General features: G+C 40.0%; 1 protein-coding gene across 1 annotated transcript in view; it reads left to right on the forward strand.

Annotated features, from left to right (window-relative positions):
• ABCC5 (ATP binding cassette subfamily C member 5) overlaps positions 1-11466 on the forward strand; it is a 608550-nt gene extending 597084 nt beyond the window's left edge. Inside the window, exon 30 of the mRNA XM_044061975.1 lies at positions 7690-11466. Within this exon, the coding sequence (XP_043917910.1) occupies positions 7690-7791 (102 nt within the window). The 3' untranslated portion in view covers positions 7792-11466. The remainder of the gene's footprint in view (positions 1-7689) is intronic.
• The last annotated feature ends 11522 nt before the right edge of the window (positions 11467-22988 follow it).

Below are 22988 nucleotides of genomic sequence, written 5' to 3' on the forward strand. Positions count from 1 at the left end.
GTTCTGGCTTGATCAATCACTTAACTTCCATTCCCACTTAAAAAAACAAACAAACAAAAAAAAAAAACACAAAGACCAAAATAAACACTGTAATGTTCAGGACCAAATTAATTATCTGTACCTTTCTTCTGTATCAAGAGCAGCCTTATGGAAGGGAGTCCTTCTTTCCCAAACTGATTCTTAACATGAATACTGTCTCCTCACTATTGGTGCCTCTTCAAAGAAAAACACCATCAGTCTACAAACTACCTGCAGTACTTTTCTGGCATATTGCCAGATTCTGAACCCATTCACAGTATCACTGTCCATTTGTGCATCTCACTGATGTGTACTGTTGTTCAAGTTATCTTTCCACTTCAGCAGCCCTCTTACTGAACTTGTTAGCTTGATTGCATTAGTCACTGCTTCAAGTAACAGACATTGTTAACAAGACATTTTTACCAAAGGCATTACATACTGTACAGCTCCTGTGTCTATGACTTGTTTAGACAATTGTGCACAGTAGTTCAACTGTTATTTAAAGCCTAATATTCAGAAGAACAGAGAAACTGGTAGATATGAGAATTTCTTGAGTGTTGCCTTGCCCTTACTTATCTGCAATATTGACCTTGGAGTTAGAACACAATAGTAGTAGGTGTGGAGTCAAGGCTTTAATAAATTTTGTTCCAGCCCTCAACATACACATTTAAAATGTTTGTTTTTGTTGATTTTCTTCGGCTGTTTTTTCAGCAGTTTCTGTTTCAACAGCACTGGTTTCATTATAAATATCCTGGGGAATGTCTTTGCTCAAGTGAACATCAGACAATTGTACAACCTACAGCTTACAGTTCGCTCACCTAAGACATTTAAAATACATAACACATACCTCTCAACTGTACAGATTTTCACAGACTGTCCAGATTTTTGCCTCATACTGTTGGTCCATTTTTCATAACATTGTGGTTTTCTGACAAATTAGTGGCAAATCATTAATGATTAAAATTAGAAAATAATGACAGACGTTCATTTCAGACTTCATACCCTTCAGAAAATTAATGCTAATGTAAAACATGTTATTCTATCAACTTTCTAGGTTTGTAAGAGCAATATTTAAAAACTGTCCCTACTTTTGGGCCTTTCTTCCACTTTCATTTATGGCTTTGTCCAGATTTCTTGCTCTAAGAGGTTGAGAGGTATGTCATAAGACAGGTACTGATTTCAAAGTTTAGATGTAATGAATATTGCAAATGTTATTTTGCAACATGTGAAAATATATTTTTTGCCCTTATAAGAGTTAGTCTGCATTGCTAACCACATTCCTTGAGTAGGGATTTAATTCTGAAGCAGTTAAAGCACTACATATAAAAAGTCAGTAAACAGCATAACATGTTTTCTTTTCATAGGTTCATAGGTAGGTACTAGGCTATTGGACCTACAGCCTATATAAGCCTAACCAAAAAGGTACCCTAGCTTTCGCCACCCAAGAAAATTATTTTCCTGTGCCCCTGTCGAGCAGAGCCACAGAAGTGATCCCCAGGGTGAATTTCCTATTTCCCATCCAATCATCAAGATTTTTCTTGAAGAGTGCTAATGAGGAGCTTTGTTTAATATAGATAGGTAGTTTATTCCAGACTATGGGAAGTCTCTGGGACAGGAATCTATCCCTCCGGCATGTTCTTTTTATTGTGGTGACAAGGTTTAGGTCCCTAGAGCGTGTAGCTCGAAGAGATTGGGATTTCTTTAAGTGGAGCATGTCCAACAGCTCTGGGTTTGACATAGCTTTGTATGTTAGGCAGAAATCGCCTCTGAGTAGGCGATATGTGACGGAGTAAAGCTGGAGTTTATTGAGGCGGTCTGCATAGGGCATCTGTTTGAGGCCGGTAATCCTCTTTGTGAGGTATTTCTGCGGCCTTTCCAGTTGTTGTAGATGTCTTGTGAGGTACATACCAAAAGGGGTGTTGTACTCTATAATGGGTCTAATGAGTGATGAGTAGAGGGGAACAATGACTTCTTTTTTTCTGGATGAGAAACCTTTTGTGATGAGGTGTTCCACGTAGAAGGATTTCATCACTACTGTGGCGATGTGATTATCAAAGGAGAGACTACTGTCCACCTGTGTCCCAAGGTCTCTTATCACACTTTCAGTGTTAAGTATACTACCGCCTATGTTGTAGTTCATGGCTACAGAGGTTTTACCAAAGGGGATGACAATGCACTTTCTGGCATTGAGCTTGAGGCCATGGCTTTGACACCAGGCATCTGTCTCAGTGAGGCCCTTTTGTAGGATGTCCACATCATTAGGAGTTTTGATTATGGCTCCTAGTTTGCAGTCATCTGCAAACTTCGTTAGCCAAAGACCTTCTGTGTTAGCCTGTACTTCAGAGAAGTAGATACCAAACAGTAGAGGACCCAGGACTGAACCCTGTGGTACTCCACTTGTCACTGGTCTGAAGTCGGATTTGGTGTCTGCTACTTTCCCGGTGTGGGTTCTGTCAGTGAGCCAGTTGGCAACCCATCTTGTGACATAGGGATTTATACCTAGTTTAATGAGTTTATCTATAATTCCAGAGTGGGGGATGGTGTCAAAAGCCTTGACAAGATCTAGATAGGCTGTGTGAACCACCTTACCCTTGTCTACGGCTTTGGTGACTGCTTCAAAGAAGTCTATCAGGTTTAGCAGGCATGATCTGCCTTTTACAAACCTGAACTGGGTGGGATCCAGAGTTTGGAGATTACCAATGTCTTTGTTTATAAGTTCCATGATGATACGTTCCATGGCCTTGCAGACCAGGCTCATCAGGCTAATGGGGCGGTAGTTTCTGGGGTCCATGGTGGCTCCCCTCTTGTGGAGTGGGATAACCGTTGCTGTGCGCCATTCAGCAGGCACAAAGCCTAAGGTGAGGCTATGATTGAACATGGTACTTAGGTGGGGTGCCAGTTTGTTCTGTAGTTCGTGTAGAATGCAGCCTGGGATGTTGTCTGGTCCCATGGATGCTGTGTTCCTGGCTTTGGAGAGTGTGGTTTTTACCTGTGCAGCCGTGATTACAGGAACTTTGCATTCTTCCGGTATAGAGATGGGCTCTTTAGCGGGTGAGAGGGGGGTAAAGTTAGCACTGAACCTATCTGCCAGGATGTTGGCAATATCAGTTGGGTCTGTATATTTAGTGCCATTGTGCTGCAACTCAGAGCAGATCTGAGTGTTGCCATTGAGATTCTTGACATAGCTATAGAATGCTTTGTGGTTGTCTTTAGAATCAGTGGGGATTTTGTTTTCCTAATTAGCTTTGGAGGATTTTATCAGGGATCGCATACTGTGGCTGACCAGGGAGCTCTTCCACTCGTGCGATTTTACTCTCTTTTGCAAGAGTTTCTTCCTTCTGTTGTACAGAATTGTATTACTGTAGATTCTTTATTCGACCCATTGCTCCTGCTACTATTGACACTGTCTGGGTATCTTTCTTCCACATTGCTCTCATTTTTGCCTGCAGATCCTGATATTTTATTAATTTGTGTTTCTCTGTATGCTAGGCAGTGTAATCACTAGGTGTAGCAATTTCAATAGTCAGTGCAACTTCTGTCTTCTTTTCATGGACTACTATATCTGGTTTTCTTGCATCTATTTTTTGAACTGTTGGTAATGGGTGGTCCAATGTGATGTACACTTTAGTTTCTATAATGCTGTACATGTTTTCAATGCTTCTCAGCTGCCTCTATATTTCAGCGTTTGCACAATCCCCAGTGCAATAGTCTTGCCACATTGTTAAGCCTTTTAGTGTACAGGCCACCTGCCATGAGTGTATCGTACCCAGCAAGAATATGCATGACTGTTTCCAACTCTTTTTTTACAGAACCTACATTTGTCTGTTTCTCCCACATGTTCAATGAACATTGTAAACCAATGTGTTTGCATTGATTATTGATAAATACAGAGAGAAAATGATGCCACTTATTTAATGCAGAGGTATAAGGAAAGTAAAGTAAAAAAAAGTATACCAATATCATATATTATGTCTACAAGTAATGAAATTGTATTCTCAGAAAAATAAATGAAACAAATAACAGCCCTAAACATCTTGACAACCTTTATAATAATTCAGACATTTTAGAAGTTCAGAAACAATACTGGAATAGTTTTGATATGGTAAGATTATCCCTGTAAGACATTAAATGTTTATACTGTGACTTAATTCTAGCAGAAGTAAAAATGGCAGTTAAAAGAATAAATAAATGAAGTAAGAAAATGGGTGACCAAGATGGTTTCCCAGTGAATTCTATAAATGGGAACTCCAACAACTACATGACTTCTTATTTAGACTATTTAATGTTGTTATAGACAAATCAGTTTTAAATTCAGTGAAAAATTGCTGGAATAGTAATTCTTCCAAAGATAAAAATATCCACTAAATTATAGACCAATTTCATTATTAAAAACAAACATAAAAATTCTTTCAAAAATACTGGCTAATAGACTAGACCTGATCTTAGTTGAAACAATTCAAAAAGAACAGTCTGGACTTTTACATAACTGACAATGTATAGATAAATGATGAATGTTAACTAGTTTTTAAACCCTTCTTTCATTCTTCCCACTCTCACCTTCTCTGATGATGATCATATAGGTAGTATTTTTACATCATAAAAGCATTTGATGCAGTCAGTTGGGAGATCTTTTGAAAGACCTTAAAAATGGAAGCTTTGGTTACAATTTCCTGACATGGTTAAAAGTGATATTCAATGACCAACAAACAGATTTATTGATTAATAATGTGACAGATAGTCTAAACATTATTTGGGATAAATAGTGTCAACAGTAATTGGGATAAGTAATGTAAACATTATTTGAGATAAGTAGTGCAAACAATATTTGGGAATTTGTGATAAGTAGTGTAAACATTAATTGGGATAAGTAGTGTAAATATTATTTGGATACTGCGGTGGTGGTGCTGTGGTAGCATTGTCGCCTCACAGTAAGACATTGTCCTGTTCGATTCTCAGCTAGAGCGTCTTCTTTGTGGAGACATGCGTGAATGGGCGTACCTTTGTTGAAGGTTGTACGTCAGGGCTGGCAACTCGGCACATAAAAATCTACTGCCAATCATTAGCGAACCGGAGTTCCACTGTAGCAACCCCTATCCGGGAAAAGCCGAAAGACACAACAAGTGTAAATATTATTTGGGATAAGTAGACAAGGTTGGTTAAATATTGTCAACTGCACTATTTATACTAGTTATTGAAGAGCTTGATTTAAAATTCAGGAAAAATTGACATAGCTTTTTAAGAAGGGAAAGTTAGGTCCCGGTTTGGATTATTTGCTGATGATTGTATACTGATGGCAGAAAAGGTAAACAAAGTCTTACCAAGTTATCAGAATGAAGGTGTAAAAAAAGAAAACACAATACTTGCTAGAGTGGTAAAAAGCAAACATATAGGTAATTGTGGTAAGGTATAAGAGAAGTCTGATTCAGCTTTTCAGGTCCAGTGACAGAAAAGAACCTTAAACATACAATTGACAAAAAGAAATCAGATAAATGAAGATAAAATCATGGATTTTATTGGAGGACAAGACTTTAAAATCAGTACTCTGGGAGATAGAACTCTTTTAGCTAATATACTACTTTAATAAATTATTTTGTTCCTGATAAAATACTTACGAATTTCAACTAGCTATGATGGAGTAACTAAAATACAGAACAAGGGTATATGATTAATAGAAAATTCTAATGGAGTAAAACTGGCTCACAATAGGATAATTGGTACTTATGTATTATCGCAACCAGATATTCGCGGTTGTGAAAACCGCATAAAGATCTTGAAAGAGTGTCATTAATGTTAGCGAAATGTTATGTAACGTGTCCTTATACCACAACATTATCTTTTCTGTAGTGATGGTAATAAAATTGGAAAAAACATACTGTTCGTCTTTCTTTCTGCACTTCACTAGCAGCATTTCTCTTCTTTCAAGTCCGCCTGCTGCGTGGTTCTTTCTCGGGCCAGCACATATTGTGAAAAAACTGTAATGTGCAATCATTTCAACATGCATGTCATATTGTACTGTCCTAGAAATGGGAGTTGAGATGACCCGAGCAGTATGTGAAGAAACTGTAGTGGCTTTTTGTGGGACTTGGTTGTGAAAGAACAGAAATACACTCTGTTAGCTTTCTCTTTCAATCCTGCACATGCTGTGTTGGCCCTGGGAGTGTATGAGTGTTTTACTGGTAAAAGTATCACGCCTGTAGATGTTGCTTTCTCCCCCTTTCTTTTTGGCTGGAGTGGGAACTGTCAACTGCTTTTTATCCCCTTTTCGGCTGGTATGGGAACTGTCAACCTTTAAAAACAGTTCTGGGCAAGGGAATATGCAGCAATACGTTAGCAGACATCGCTTTTGCTGCCACGAAAAAAGGAATGTTCAGTGGGCAGACTTACAATAACCGACATGCTGGCAGTCAAGTGCATAAAGAAACAACACAGTATTTTTTTGACTTTTCAGTGATAACACTCCCAAAAACAACCTGAACTGTTACAGAAAACACAGTATTTAACATTTTGAAAGCATTAACGAACATATTGCCTGATTATCAACCAGCCGGTATTGCCGTCAAAAATCTGGCTGTGATAATACGTAAGTACTGGACAATTGTGTTAAAACAATTGAGGGTGGGTGGGTGATAGTGTATGACACATTACCTAACATGCATAGCTGCTTTTAAACTGGTTCAAAGGAGGATGGCTAGTCTGAATTGCGAAAGGAATGCTTGAAATGAGTTGTCATTGATGTAGTGAAGAAATCTCTTAAACCCTTCTTTAATTCTTCGTCAATTCTACTTTAAGTTAATTTTAAGTAAAAAAGGAGTAGAGTATGTCGTTCTGGTTCCACATCTTTCAGTGGAGTTGCCTAGCAGTCGCCTAGAGAAGATCAACAGCAAAAAGGATAGCTAAAGGGACTTGAATGCATTTGATGTGTAAGCCATATAAAACAGGAAAGCGGATACATGTTAAGAGGGAAATAATTCAAGAGGGCAGTATATCTCAGAAAAAAGAATGCATAATGAGGTCAAGAGAACATAATTAAAAAAAAATGTTTTTGCACAGGAGTGGCAGTGGGATGCAACGTCCTGTTTTTAGGAGTTGAGAGATCAGACATTCTAGGTGAAATACAGGAATGCACATCATGGTATAAGTGGTTAGTAACCAAGGATTTACAGCTTGTCCAATAAGGAATTGAAACCAGGAGAATGGATGGGTCACACAGTGCTTATCTACTACAAAAGTTTTTCTTTCTGGAAATGTTTAGCTCTACATTATTACATCAGTCACAAAAAAGACCTGCCATCAACAGAATTTTGAAAGTGTTTCATATATTTTAATACCAGATGTGATTTGTACTGAAGCATCTTATTAATTCATAACAAAAAGGTTTAGTGGTGTCTAGATGTAACTGGAAACTGTAGCTTCAACGACATTCATTTATATCATCATGGGAAACACTTCCTTGAAACTTACCAGAAGCATGTTTAACAGTTTTTTTTTCTATTTCACTATCAGTGCACAATTATGCATATATTTCTTAGTGGCTAGCAAAGGCAGACTAACAGATAGTGTTGTGGCTACAGAAAGATAATTTACATGTTCCAAATGGTAATTAATCATATATTTAGCATTTTAGGGTTTACTTGTGTTCTGATCAGGGTAACTTTATGCTTTTTTTCACAGATTGTGGAGTTTGACACTCCAGCTGTGTTGCTGTCACGTGAGAACTCACCATTCAGAGCAATGTTGGCTGCAACAGAGAATAGCATACAGTCCTATGATTAAATGGAAGGCACTCTTGAGTATTAAGAACAGTTCTTCAAGCCTTTTTCTTTTACCAGATGAGATTACTTCCACTGTTACTGAATGAGAAGGAACATTTTGTGGCGTTTTCTTGAAGACATGCAGTATGATGTAAAAGTCAGGAGAAAAGCACTGCAAATTTACTGTCATGTCACATTTTAATGCAGCCACGTGTGGACATCTGTTACACATGAATTCAAAGAATACTTGTGAAGCTAGCTATCCTTAAAGTTTGTACTACTGTTCATCACTTTTTAAGTACTCATTTTTTCTGAATGCTTGAACATCTGCTACAATTTGTTTACAGTAAAAACAGAAATTTCTTTCTTCATGTAGGTGGACTGCAATTTTCCACACCAATTCCATTTCACAGAGTGGATCACTTTCTCAGATACAGGTTTCAATAGGATCACTATAGCAAAATCTCCTACCATTATTTCTTTTCTGCTACATAAATAAACAATTAAGTAAAGACTCAGTGCTTTACAGTCCACTCAGGTTGCAAGAAGCTCCATTATTTCTTTAAGTGCAATGTATTTCATCCTAGCTTTATGTTGGATGGATTGCACTCATTGCTCAGAATGGGATGCAGTCATTTTCTTGAAAACATTGTCACATGAAAGAAGCCATACAATTACACACACATGTGTAAAACCTTCAAGATGATATTTATTTACCACAGACATTCATATCATTATTTCACAAATAATGCTGTTTTGCAGACGGTATTGCTTACATAGCAGTAAACCTTCTGCTGTCATAGTATTACCTCAAGGAATTGTGGTGCTATTTGTTCAATCATGTCAGTAATTGTCAGTCTGAATTACAAATGACTTGATGTTCATGGATTTTTTTTACACTTAGCAAGTTCCAGAAACTTCAAATTCTTGAAGAGGTGTTCAATTTCTGCATATCAGCTGTACACTGTGTGTATGAAGGCTTGTTTTTTGTGCACATTTTCTGTAACAGAAATGGTGTTTAATAGTTTTGATAAATATGCTTATAATGTTTGTGTAAATGATCCTTATATGTTTATACAGACGTTATCTGATGTTGCTATGTGGATTGAAAGTAATATACTAGACAAACTGTCACACAGTAGATTGTGTTATGAATACCAAAACAGGAGGTATTATTGGTATCTCTACAATTATTTCCTTGGATCAGTATGGTTGACTTTAAAACCCTGACCTTTTCAAACAGTGTATGCATTACTTCCCTTATGTTCCACTGTGTCTTACGAAACTAATGGTTCCTACAAGCTGTTCAATATTATACAATCATTTTCCAGTACAGTGTTTTAAGCTAATGTGGATGTGGGGTGTAACTTTCAGGAAAGTGGGTATTTGTAGGTATGGTCATTATACCTGATAAGTTGAACAGAAATTAATAAACTATCCTGTTTTGAGTGAATATGGAAGAACAGATACATGGCTACCTTCTTTATTCCATATTACAGAAAGTATTGAATTATCTGTTGATTTTTGAGTTATTCATACAAATTCCACTGCAGCCATCATCCCTGAACATTCTTCATTTTATGTGTACACCAAAGAAGCCTTTTGCATTTGAGACCCACCTGCTGGTCCTTGAATATTTCAAAGTACCTGCACCAGGAACATGCTCGCCTGCACTCTAGTCCGTGCATGTAAGGTATTTATGTGTATGACAGAAGTAGAAGGTCCAGCAATTTTACCCACTCTTATGGATGCAGCAAATATTAGACTGAATTTGTGATGCATTATATGAACATTTCTGAAACAGAGGCAGAGGCAGAGCCGGAAGATATTGCACAAGACAGAATTAGTGCTTTCTGTAATATGGAAGGAGGGAGACAGCTGTAGACTTTTTCCAAATTTGCTCAAAAGATGATATTTTAATGTCTATTAAGTTTAGCATGTATAATGATGCTAACTACAAATGCCCAGTATCATGAAAATCATTGCCTCCTTCTACACTAACTAAGATTAGAAGACTACAAAATAATGTTGTGCTACTGAATAGCTTGCAACAACCACTTGCTTTATAAAATATCAAACACACAATAACCCCCTGGAAAGTTGGCAACTTTTATAAAATAAGCACTTTTGTTCCAGAGTTCTCTGAAGAAGTCCCTAGATGCAGTAGGATGAAAGCACTTAGTTTATTAAAATTGCTAACTTTCCATGTGATTTTGTTATGTGTGTGTGTGTGTGTGTGTTTTCAGTTGTGGTTGTCCATGTTTTGCTTACTGCTTCATAAAACATAATGAAGCATAGTGGAATCCCCATATATGTTATGAGGAAAGATGAATATTTTAAAAACCAACCAGTCATCCTATGAAGTAACTATCCCGACACTAATAACACCTGCTGTTCTGGTTTTCTCAGCACAATCCACTTTGTGGCATTTTATTTTATGCATTAGTTCCCATCTATATAACTATGTTAACTACAAATAAAAAAATAATTTGAAGGTGCATTTTAGCCAATCATTTAAGTATGGAATTAAACTCAGGTGAGTGTTGTAATTATATCTTAGTTATCAGACAACTGAAATGTGTGCATGAGGTTTATATGCCAAGCAGGAGTGCTTTAGAAATGAATTAGCCATAATAATACAACCTTGAAGTGCCATATTACAGTATGAAAATAGGTGAAGTATAATAATAATAATGACAAATGTAATATACTTGTTAAATGAAATGAATTTGTTGATGGAAAATGGAAATCAAGTGTCATTTTGTTACTCAGTCACTTTTTAATCTATGTTTATATACCTGAAAATACTTTACAATTCAAAAATGTGGAAGGACATTCAGCAAATAGGAACAAGTGAAAATAGTGGACTTATTTTTGATTTTCCTTGTAAAAGTCAATGCAAAAAAAACTTGTTTAAATGCACTATCATACAGAGTAAGTAAATTATTTCAGAAGTGCTACTTAGAAACTACAGAACGCTGTCTTGCAATGCTGCATTGTTTCACAATATGTGAGTTGTAGTGTCTGTAGATAATTAAATCCCTACACTCAAGACTCTGTCTCTCTTAGAAATTGTGCCAGTGATGATTATATGTATTAAAACTGAAGAAAATTAACAATGCTCCTTTGAAGACAGAGAATGAATTTCATTACCACATAGTAGTCTTTAGAGTGTCTCTCTCACTAATGGTATTGGAGAGACAACATTTAAAAATCTTGTTATACCACATGTTTTTTTAAGTGGGTAAGTAAATTAAAATAAGTTCTCTAGAACTTTCCCAAGACAAAACAGAGAATGCTGCTGCTATTATACATCTGGAGGAAATGTGAATATGTTGTACTTGATAAAAAATGTGTCTTGGTAAAGTAGTGTATTAACTCAAATAAGTATATGATATGTTTTTTCTAATCCTACTGATATGACACTAGTATATGAAACATTGCTCAGTAATATCTCTTTAACATATTGTTATCTTGATGGAAAGCCTACTCCATCCATAATAAAGCCTTGCAAAAATGTAGGCCGGTATTCATAGTCCAGGGTTTCACATTTTCATAGTGGTAATCGACAAATTGCAGTGCTACATGGTTATGCAAATAATGAACTTACAGGAGGACTATGTAAATACAGAGGCTTTTTTATAAACATGTCTTCCTATCACCTAAGTAATGGGGTGTGGCAGCAAATAAGCAGATAAGGGGCATTACACAATTGAATATTGGTAGGATTCATAGAGACGACTACAGAATAAACTCATTTGCATGCCAAATATGCAAATAGCCCTGAACTTAAGCCAGTAAGCATATTTAACAGGAAAACAAGGAGTTGTGAGGGGAAGGAAGAACATTTAATTTGGTGTCAGGGACATGCTTGTCCATACACGGGCAGACTACTGAAGAGATCAGGGATCAGTGGGGAAGTGTTTCATTTTGGTGCATTTTGGTGCTTGCACATGCTTTGAAAAACTGCTGAAGAAATCGGTGGGGTAATGCTTCATTTTGGTGCTTGTGTATACTTGGACATACTACTAAAGGGGTTGGTGGGGGAAGTGTTTATTTTGGTGCTTTTTCATACTTGGACATATTACTGAAGGGATTACTTGGGGAAATGTTTCATTTTGGTGCTTTTTCATACTTGGACATATTACTGTAGGGATTACTTGGGGAAATGTTTCATTTTGGTGCTTTTTCATACTTGGGCATATTACTGAAGGGATTACTTGGGGAAATGTTTCATTTTGGTGCTTGTGTATACTTGGACATACTACTAAAGGGGTTGGTGGGGGAAGTGTTTATTTTGGTGCTTTTTCATACTTGGACATATTACTGAAGGGATTACTTGGGGAAATGTTTCATTTTGGTGCTTGTGCATACTTGGACAAACTACTGAAATGATCACTGGGAAAATAATTTATTTTGTGTCATTTTAGTGCTTGTCCATACTTAGACAAACTACTTAAGTGGTTGCTAGGAGAAATCATTTATTTGTGTGTCAGTAAAGTGTGTGTGTGTATCTGGCATTTTTCATTGAAACAGAACTTTCTAAACTTGGGTAGATAATAATGTCTCAGGCTTACCATACAGAAAACAATGTTTCTCACTGGCTGCATCAAACCCATTACCCTTCATCATTTTATTAACACCTGATCATTTCTCCATATTGTCACATGCTTCTTTACCCATGTATCACATTAACAAGTCTCCTTTAGAAGTTTTAGCTGTAAGAGAAGAACTTTCAAAAATAGCTTACTGGTTTCTACACATGGCCTTAATGTTAAAAATAACAAAGTGAAGACCATGAAATTTGGCACTAATGCACAACTTGCTCAACCCAATGCCCATATCAAGCTGGGAAATTACAGCCTCCAGCAATATTTCTACTGAGTCAGTACAGAAATGTAATGATCTGTGCATATGGCTTGGTCATACATTGACCTGTAAGGCTATATCAAGAAGGTGGTCAGCAAAAGCATCTTGTTTATCCATGTGGTATAATCTACATTCCTTCTTGACTTATGAAACCAGGTCTACCAATGGTAAAGGAGCACTGCATTAAACCCTAAATGATGATCTCCCAGTGATGATGTCATCATGTGCAGCCAACATTGTCAGTGATGTCAAAACTCTCCAAGGGGGTGTATCTATTTGGCTAATAAAAATGGGTATCTGTTTTTCTCAAAGCTAAACTAATGCTGCACTTCTTGATTTGCACATTACTATTTCCACGTAATTACCTATATTTTTCTAAAGAACTGTTACTTAAAGGATGTACCAAATCTCTTTACTTATCCTATACCTCATACCTCATAACTGGCATATCATTTCTTACTTTGCAAATCCAGTTAGCAGGCTTATAAAGTAGCAATCCACTTGCTTTGACACTGTACCAGTAGCCCCAAGGAGCTGCTCACACTTTGTAGGTTACTGAATTAACATTATAGCATTCCTGTTTAGAGAAGCATGCTGCCATTACTGATGATTTCGTATCAAAATGTAATTTTAACTCTGCTTCAGCTTTTTTTGCACAGCAATTAGAAATATCTACAGTTCTCCTTCAGATTAGGGAATGGATACATGCTGTCTAAGATTACCTGACACCTGTATGTATTCTGTTGCACTTTGTATTATTCATTGCTGTTGCTGAATACTGTGTCATGCACTTTTGTGTAAATCCTTCCTCCTATATTAAATAAATGTATACATACATTTTAAAAAGCAACTGGTGCAAGTGGTATTAATATGTATACAGTTACTCGGATAAGACATACTTCCTGTATATATGCAAAAGTATCATACTACAGTTGCCAAAAGAGACCTGCAAAATAATCTAGCTTTTCTCAATCTGTCTACTATTTGATGTCTGCAACCCTAGGACCTGAAACTGAACGAGTATCAATGTTGGAAGCCATATATTAAAGAAAGAAGCTTCCACACAATACCATAGGAACATAGGATTATAGGATCATAGGAAGTTACTAGGCTATTGACCCTGAGGCCCTTACAAGCCTACCCGGGAATTTAGCCCATGTGCCAACAGGTCAGCACCCTATGCCACTGTCAAGCAGGGACACAGGTGGAATCCCAGGGGTTTATTTTCTGTTCCCCATCCAGTTATCCAGGTTGTGCTTAAAAAGGTTTAATGAGGTACTCTGCTTTACGTGGAGAAGGAGTCTATTCCACAAAAGGGGGAGTCTCTGGGACACAAATCTGTCCCACCAACAAGTCCTGTTTATGTCACAGACCAGGTTGAGGTTACGCATGTGGGTTACTCGAGTGAAACTTGACTTGCAGATATGCAGCAGTCCCATCAGGGCTGGGTCTGAGATTGCTTTGTATGCCACAAAGAGGTCACTTTTGAGTAATCTGTGGGAGACTGAGTAGAGGGACAGGGCTTTTCGCCTATCTGTATAGGGTAGATGTTTGAGGCCCTGGATTCTCTGGGTGAGGAACCTCTGTGGTCTCTCCAGCTGTTGCATGTGCTTTGTAAGGTACATGCCAAAAGGGGGATTGTACTCAATAATGGGCCTTATAAGGGAAGAATACAGGGATGTTATGACCACCTTGTGCCTGGATGAGATACCCTTACCTATAAGGTGAGTCATGTAGAAAGCTTTTTGTACAACAGAGGGAATATGTGGTCAAACGTCAGTTTGTTATCAACCAGGGTGCCCAAGTCCCTCACGACTGATTATGTGGTTAATGCCTTATTATCAATGTGATAATTTTTGGAGATGTCATTCTCAATTAAGGGATGATGATGCATTTTTTGGAATTCAGTTTGAGGCAATTTTCTGGCATCAGTCATTTGTCTGGGTGAGACCCTCTTGGAGGATGTCCACATCATTAGAGGAATTGATGACAGCACCCAGCTTGCAGTGATCTGCAAACTTGGTCAGCCATAGCCCACTAGATTTGGCCTGCACCTCTGAGAAGTATATCCCAAACATTAGGGGCCCCAAGACCGATTCCTGGGGTACACCGCTTGTTATGGTTCTACTACTTGAGGTGGCTTCCCCTGTTTTGACTAGGTGGTTTCTATCAGTGAGCCAGTTTGCTAAACATCTGATAACATATGGATTGATGTCTAGTTGAGAGAGTTTATCCATTATACCTGAGTGGGGAATAGTATCGAAGACCTTGGACAGGTTAAGGTAGGTGGTGTGCACCATCTTCCCCTCATCTATGGCCTTGGTGACTGTCTCAAAGAAGCCAACCAAATTTAACAGGCATGACCTCCCTTTAACAAAACCAAACTGTGTGGGATCAAGTGTCTGGAGGTTGCCAATGTCCTTGTTAATGAGGTCCATGATAATCCAATCCATGGCCTTGCAGATCAGCCTAGTTAGGCTGATGGGTCTATAATTTCCTGGATCGTGGATGGTCCACCTTTGTGCAAAGGGATGACAATATCTGTCCTCCACTCATCTGGGATGAAGCTGGTACTCAGACTTTGGTTGAATAAGGTGCCTAATGGTGCTGCTGGTTCCTGCCTGAGTTCATGTAGGATGCAGCCTGGGATGTTATTGGGTCCCATGGAGGCTGTATTTTTTGCATTTGAGAGGGCAGTGATGACTTGCTCCCTAGAGATAAGGTGGGACAGGTACTGGGGCTTTCCTGTTTTACTGATGGGGACAGAGGAGTGAAGTTTTCACTGAACCTGTCTGCCAGCTTATTTTCTTGTTCAGACTAAGGAGAGATTGCTTCCCATTAGACACCTGCTCCATCTTGGTCCTTGACAGCATTTTCTTTCCTTTTGTTATAGAGTTTATTTATTGTAGATGTCCACCAGACAGGTTTAGTCTTCCTTGAGGAGGATGATTTTTCCTGTCTGGTATTCCTGATTCAATGTAGCTATATAAATGCTCATATAGTACTTTGGTGTAGGTTTGGACATGTGTGCCAGTTCCTGTGGAGGGGGAGGGGTCTGTGAAGCTGTTTATACCTTCCCTCAGGAGGTTGTAATCAACTTTGGAGAAGTTTTTTGTTTGACCCTAGCTGGGGGAAGGGTCAGGGGAGATGGTGACTTCGAAAGTGACTGCTTTGTGGTCGGGTCTTACCAGGGATGATGACACTGTGGGGATGCTGCAGTGGTTACTCATGTTGGTTAATACCAAGTCCAAGATATTTTCACCTCTTGTGGGGGTGTCAACCAACTGGTCCAAGGCATTTGCCTTGACAAAATCAAGGAATCTCTGGGCATTTGTGTTTTGGCATGAATATTTCTTCCATTCCATGGTTGGATAGTTAAAGTCACCCAGGAACAGGGTAAAGGGTTGAATCTTGATAGATTCAAAGAAGTCCAGATAGATGGAGTGGGCATCTTGAGTCAAAGTTGGAGGCCTGTAGCTAGCTATGATATGAATAGAGGTATTGTCAGTTCTTAACTGCAACTGGAGTATTTCCTGTGCATCATACTGTTTGACCAGCCTAGAGGTGTATATGTTTTTTATATATATGGCAACTTCACCTCCTTTTGTTTTGCTGCCCACGGTTTGGGGTCTGAATGAATGATAGGATGAGTAACCTGGTATGACTGGGATGCTCTCCGCAGCTTTGAACCAGGTTTCTGTGAATGCACAAATATCAGCTTCTTCTAGGGTTAAGAATGCTTGCAATGAGTGCAGTTTCATGTTTAGACTCCTAGCGTTTAGTGGCATGGCCTTTAATTTATGTTTTGATGAAATTTTCATGTTGGTAGTTTTGACCTCATGGCATTGCCTAAAAAAGGCACTATGGGGGAGGCAAGAGCCTTTACTAGAAGCCTGAAGCCCAAGACAGACAGATGTTATAGTCCCCTGATCATACCAAAAGCTAAAGTTGAAGCTGCTGCCATTGTTGAGGTAAATGCCTGTACATGGGAAGAGTTTGCAAGCCTATGGAGAGCATATCTTTGGAGGCTATCAGGAGGTCCCTGGTAAATATCGGGGGATATTATAGTGAGGTGAAGGAGCAGTTGAGAAACTTCTAACCTGATAAATGTGCCCTGTTTTGAGGAGGCGGTGCTAGAGACAACTGGTGGCACTCAGGTAATTTCCTCTGGATGATGTCCTGGGGTGGTTAAATATCTCAATTATGTGGTAAGACTGTGTAAGTGAATAAGATCTAGCAGAAAATACTGAAGACACACGAGTTTTTGACATGAATCATCAGCATGCCTTTTCAATGTTGTGTGGAAGGCAAGGAAAGTACATCAAAAATGGAAAATGAGGTGGCGGTTCACATTTTCTAAAAGGGGGAAAGAAGGGTGTGCTGCAATTATAGGGGGTTCATACTTTTAGCCTTCTTGGGAAAACTTAAAACATGTTACTGGAAAGAAAACTTAATCTGAGATGTAAGCTCTGATAGATGAAGAGCTGTTTAATATCCATCTTGGCCATGGAAGATCCTTGTTCCTATGCACATATTGGAAAGGTTATAGGAGTTTTCATTTGCTGTCTATGAGTGATTTATTGAATTGTAAAACATCTATGAACATACACCCCAGCATGTCATCTGTCTTTGTTTTTTGCATGAATAAAGCTGTTTCTGCATTTGTGGTTTTAAGTCATAGGTTCATAGGTTCATAAGTTGGTACTAGGCTATCTGCCCGAAGGCATTTATAAGCCTAGCCAAAATGTGTTGGCTTTCGCCACCCCCGTAGATTAGTTCCCTGTTCCTCTGTCTACCAGAGACATTGAAGTGATCCCTGGGGTAAACTTTCTGTTTTCCATCCGCTCGTCATGGTTTTTCTTGAAGAGGGTTAGCTAGGAGCTCTGCCTAATGTAGATTGGAATCTTGTTCCAGAGCATGGGAAGTCTCTGGAACAGGAATCTATTCCTCCAGCACATCCTATTTATTGTTGTGGTGAGGTTTAGATCCCTGGAGTGTGTGGCTCGATGGGATATGGTTTTCTTTAGTTGGAGAATGTCCATCAATTTTGGGTTTGACATGGCCTTGTATGTCAGGCTGGGATCACCTCTGAGTAGGCGGTATGCAACTGAGTACAGCTGGAGTTTCTTCAGTCGAGCTGCATAGGGCATCTGCTTGAGGCCAGTGATCCTATTGGTGAGGTACTTCTGTGGTCTTTCCAGTTGTTGCAGGTGTCTTGCAAGGTACATCCCAAATGGGGCATTGTACTCTATGATGGGTCTAATGAGGGATGCATAGAGGGGCCCAATGACCTCTTTCAATCTGGATGCAAACCCTTTTGTGATTAGGTGGGCCACATAGAAGGATTTTCTAACCACTTTGGCAATGTGATTATCAAAGGAGAGGTAACTATTTACTTGGATCCCCAGATCCCTTATTACATCTTCGGTATTTAGGGGACTACCACCTATGTGGTAGTTTGTGGGTACTTTGTTTTTTTCCAAAGGGAATGACTATGCACTTTTTGGCATTTAGCTTGACACCAGGTATCTGTCTCAGTCAGACCCTTTTGGAGGATGTCTGTGTCTGCTGGAGAGTCAGTTATAGCCCCTAGTTTGCAGTTGTCTGCGAACTTGGTCAATTATAGTCCTCCTGTGCTTGCCTGTACCTCTGAGAAGTATATGCCGAACAGGAGGGGTCCTAGGAATGAGCCCTGGGGAACACCACTTGTAACCGGTTTAGAGTCAGACCTAGCTCCCACAATTCTTACCATGTGGGTTCTATCCGTGAGCCAGTTGGTAATCCATCTCGTGACGTAGGGGTTTCTGTTCAGGCTGGTGAGCTTGTCTATAATACCTGAATGGGGAATGGTGTTGAAGGCCTTTGCAAGGTCTTGGTAGGCTGTGTGGACCACCTTTCCCTCATCTATAGCCTTGGTAACTGTCTCAAAAAAGTCCACTAAGTTTGGGAGGCATGATCTGCCCTTAACAAAGCCGAACTGGGTAGGGTCCAGAGTTTGGAGGTTCCCAGTGTCTCTGTTAATGAGATCCATGATGATGCGCTCCATAGCTTTGCAGACCAAGCTAGTCAGGCTTATAGGGCAATAGTTCCTGGGGTCCGCTGTGGCTCCACCTTTGTGGAGCAGAATAATTGTTGCTGTGCGCCACTCTGTGGACACATAGCCTGTGGACAGGCTGAGTTTAAACAGTGTGTTTAGGTGAGGGGTTACTTCATCTTTGAGCTTGTGTAGGACACAGCCTGGGACACTGTCCGGTCCCATTGATGCTGTATTTTTGGCTTTGGAGAGGGCTGTTTTAACCTGAGTATCTGTGATTACAGGGGCACTACATTCTTCTGGTATAGTTATTGGCCCTTTTGGGGGAGAGAGTGGGGTGAAGTTTGCACTGAACCTGTCTGCCAGGATGTTGGCTATATCGGTCAGTTCAGTGTATTTTGTGCCATTCTGCACTAACTCTGAGCAGATCTGAGAATTGCCACTTAGATTCTTGACATAGCTAAAGAATGCCTTGTGGTTATCTTTGGAGTCCATGGCAATTTTTCTTTCGAAGCTAGCCTTGGATGATTTTATGAGGGAACATAGTTTCTTGCTGAGACATTGAAGGTAAGTTTGGACTTTGTCAATGGTTTATTAGGTCTCTTCTCCTGTTTATTTGCACATTATGTTCACAGACAACATTTGAAAGTTTATCTGAGATTCAGAAAGTATCCAGTTTGATGATTTGAGGGTTGTTAGCCCTGTTACTCAGACATAATGGTGCTGTTTTGGTCTCTAGTGACTGTGACATCTGTCATGATCTGGAGACGCTAATTACTGGATATGAAGTGTCTGGTATAAAAAGCAGCACCACCCAATCAATTGTTATGGTCCTGTCCTAGAAAGAGTGGCTTGCTGTCTGCTGTTAAGGTGGAGCAGCTATCTGCAGTTTGGAGTTTGAATGTTTTGTTGTCTTGTTCACATGTGAGGATGAGGGGAATGGGGACTTATGGGTAGATAGATCTAATGATGGCATTACTACAGGCATTATACTGGATAGTGGTAATAAAGTCAGAGTTGACTCACAAGATGATAAACTCAGTTTACCGTGCACTCTGTCTCCCTAACTTCTCCTATTATCAGTAGCTTTGGGTGGTCACTGAGAGGAAGGAATCATAGATAAAAGCAGAAGAAATGAGGGTCCTTTACAGATAGGGGTTGTTGGGATTACTCTCCATAACAAAGCAAGGTATCTGGCAACTTAAAACAGTCTTTCAGTAGAGACATGTTTGGGTTAATAGGAGCCAGCTAAGGCAGTTTGGGTGGCTAGTGAGGATGGACTCTAGGCACCTCTATTGGGGGTATAGCTTGCATGGCCCACTGGGAGGAGCACTGGGGAAGACTAAGGGCACTCATGACAGACTGCATCTCTCAGTTTTTCTGGGAATGTCTGGGGACTTCCCCCAAGATGAGCTTGGGATTGCTGTTGAGTATATAGAGGTCTGCTTTATCATGCTTAATTTGCTACTACCATGACCATTCCTACAACGATCAGTTTAGAAAATAAATGGATACATCTGGGCATTAGTTCAACTTCAGAGGCACAATCTAGTAAGAACTTTAAGTATTGTGAAGTAAGTCCAAGAAAAGACTAAGGTCTGGCTAAAGCAGTCTCATCAAGTACAAGCAAGATGGCAAAAATGTGTTCCATGTTAAATTGATCTCTTCCCAGAAAAGAAATTGCCCAAGATTCACAAAATCTGCTATAAGGAATCATGCTTGATGAATCTTGTAACTGGGTTTATCACCCCTCCAAATACAAGCTTGCATTTTTATCAGAAGATCAGACACTCGGAGGCATGTGCACTTGATCACCCCAGACTGGTTGGATCTTGATCATCATCATCATCAGCCCCGCTTTTCTAATTTTTTCTACATGGGGTCAGGGTATCATGTTAACTGTCGCCAACTTTCTCAATTCAGTGCCACACTCCTGCCTTCATCAACACTCATGCCTGACTATCACAGATCTTCTTTCACACAATCTATCCACCTCTTTGCTGGACATCCCCGCTTCCTCTTACCTTCTTCCTGTCTGCCCCAAATCTTCCTCACCCGATTGTTTTCTGCTTTTCTACACGTGCCCAAACCACCATAATCTGTTCTCTTTGATCTTTTCTGCAATTGGAGCTACTTTGGCTTCTGCTCTTATGTCCTCATTTCTTCGTCTATCCCACAGTGTGCATCCTACCATCCATCTCAGGCACTTCATTTCCATCACCTCTAGCTTCTTCAACTGTTCTGCCTTTACTGCCCAGGTTTCTGTACCATACAGTAGTACTGGTCACACCACTGTCTTGTACACCTTACTTTTCAGCTTCTTTGGCATTCTTCTGTCATAGACTACACCTGACAATCTATGTCAGTTGGCTGCAGCCCCTCTGATTCTAGCTTTGACTCTTCATTCAGACTTCTCTTCTCCTCAACCACTCCTCCCAGATATTTGAAGCTGTTTACCTGTTCCACTATCTTCCCTTCTATCTTTAGTCTTAGCTTCTTCTGATTTCCCCAATTTCCTGCCATTACCACTGTCTTATCTGTGCTTAGTTTCATCCCATGTGCCTTCATTTTTGCATTCTATTCCCCTGTCCTTTGCTGAAGGTCTTGCTCAGAGGCTGCCTGTACTACCACATCATCTGCATACAGTGACTTTGTTTATCTGTCCCCTCTGACCTGTTTGCTAATGTAGTCCATCACCAGTATGAACAGCAGCGGGCTCAGAGCTGAACCCGGGTGTACATCCACTCCCACTGGGAACCCCAAACTGGGACCTTGTTATATGCTTTCTCCAAGTCTAGGAATGCCCATTTGGACTCTCTCCCCATCTCTAGCTTCTTCTCAAGTATCTGTCTCACTGAAAACATTGGGTCAGTTGTGCTGCATCCTGGTCTGAATCCGAACTGCTCTTCTCCCATCTTATATTCTACTACTCTGTGTATCTATTTATCAGTCACCATCTCCAGAACTTTCATGCAATGTGACAGGTGTTTGATGCTTCTGTACTGCCCACAGTTGTGGATGTCCCCTTTGTTCTTATACACTGGCACTAGTATCCTTATTCTCCAGTCATCTGGGATATGCCTTTCTCTCCACACTGCTATTAGTACCCTCAGGAGCCATTTCTCTTCTATCTGAACCATCTTTATCATATCAACTGTGACCTCATCTGAAACTGCTGCTTTCCCTAACCTCATTTTTCTTAGTGCTGTTCTTACTTCTTCTAGGGTGGGCTTCTCTCATAGGTTCATAGGTTCATAGGTTTATACTAGGCTATCTGCCCTAAGGCATTTATAAGCCTAGCCCAAATTTTTGTGGCTTACACCACCCCTTATATGAAAAAATACTGTGCCCATTAGTTTGTTGTGCCTCTGTCCAGCAGTGACACATAGATGATTCCCGGGGTAAACCTACGATCTCCCATCCACAGGTCTAGATTTCTCTTGAACAGAGTCAGCGAGGTGCTCTGCCTCACATGGACCGGGATTTTATTCCACAGCATAGGGAGTCTCTGAGTGATAAATCTATCCCTCCAGCACGTCCTATTTATATCCGTGCTAAGGTTTAAGTCGCTTGCTCTAGTGGTTTTGGTGGATTTGGATTTTTTTGAGGTGGAGCATGTCCATTAATTCCGGGTTGGACATGGCCTTGTATGTCAGGCACATGTCACCCCTGAGCAGACGGTATGCGACTGAATAGAGCTGGAGTTTCTTCAATCTGGCAGCATATGACAGATTTTGGAGTCCCTTTATCCTTTTGGTGAGGAACTTTTGGGGTCTCTCCAATTGCTGCAGATGTCGGGTGAGATACATCCCGAATGGGGCATTGTACTCGATCATTGGTCTGATAAGTGAAGAGTACAGGGAACAATGACCTCACTAGATCTGGATGTGAATCCCTTCATGATCAGGTGGGCAATGTAGAAGGTCTTTCTAACCACTTTAGCAACGTGAGTGTCAAAAGAAAGGCCACTGTCAACCTGGGTCCCCAGGTCCCTGATAGCCTCTTCTGTGCTTAGTGGATTGCCACCTATATGGTAGCTTGGGGTTACCTTGTTTTTCCCGAAGGGTATGACTATACATTTTTTGGCGTTTAACTTCAGGCCATGGCTCTGGCACCAGCTATCTGTTTCCGTGAGTCCCTTCTGAAGGATATCCGTGTCCGATGCACTTTCCACTATGGCACCCAGTTTGCAGTCGTCTGCAAACTTTGTCAGCCAAAGTCCTCCCATGTTGGCCTGTACTTCTGAGAAGTAGATGCCAAACAATAGGGGCCAAGGACCGAGCCCTGTGGGACACCACTTGTGACCGGCTTGGAGT

This window comes from Protopterus annectens, chromosome 1.part0 (assembly GCF_019279795.1).
Source record: "Protopterus annectens isolate FY-2018-M chromosome 1.part0, PAN1.0, whole genome shotgun sequence".
In the NCBI taxonomy this organism is placed as follows: Eukaryota; Metazoa; Chordata; order Ceratodontiformes; family Protopteridae; genus Protopterus; species Protopterus annectens.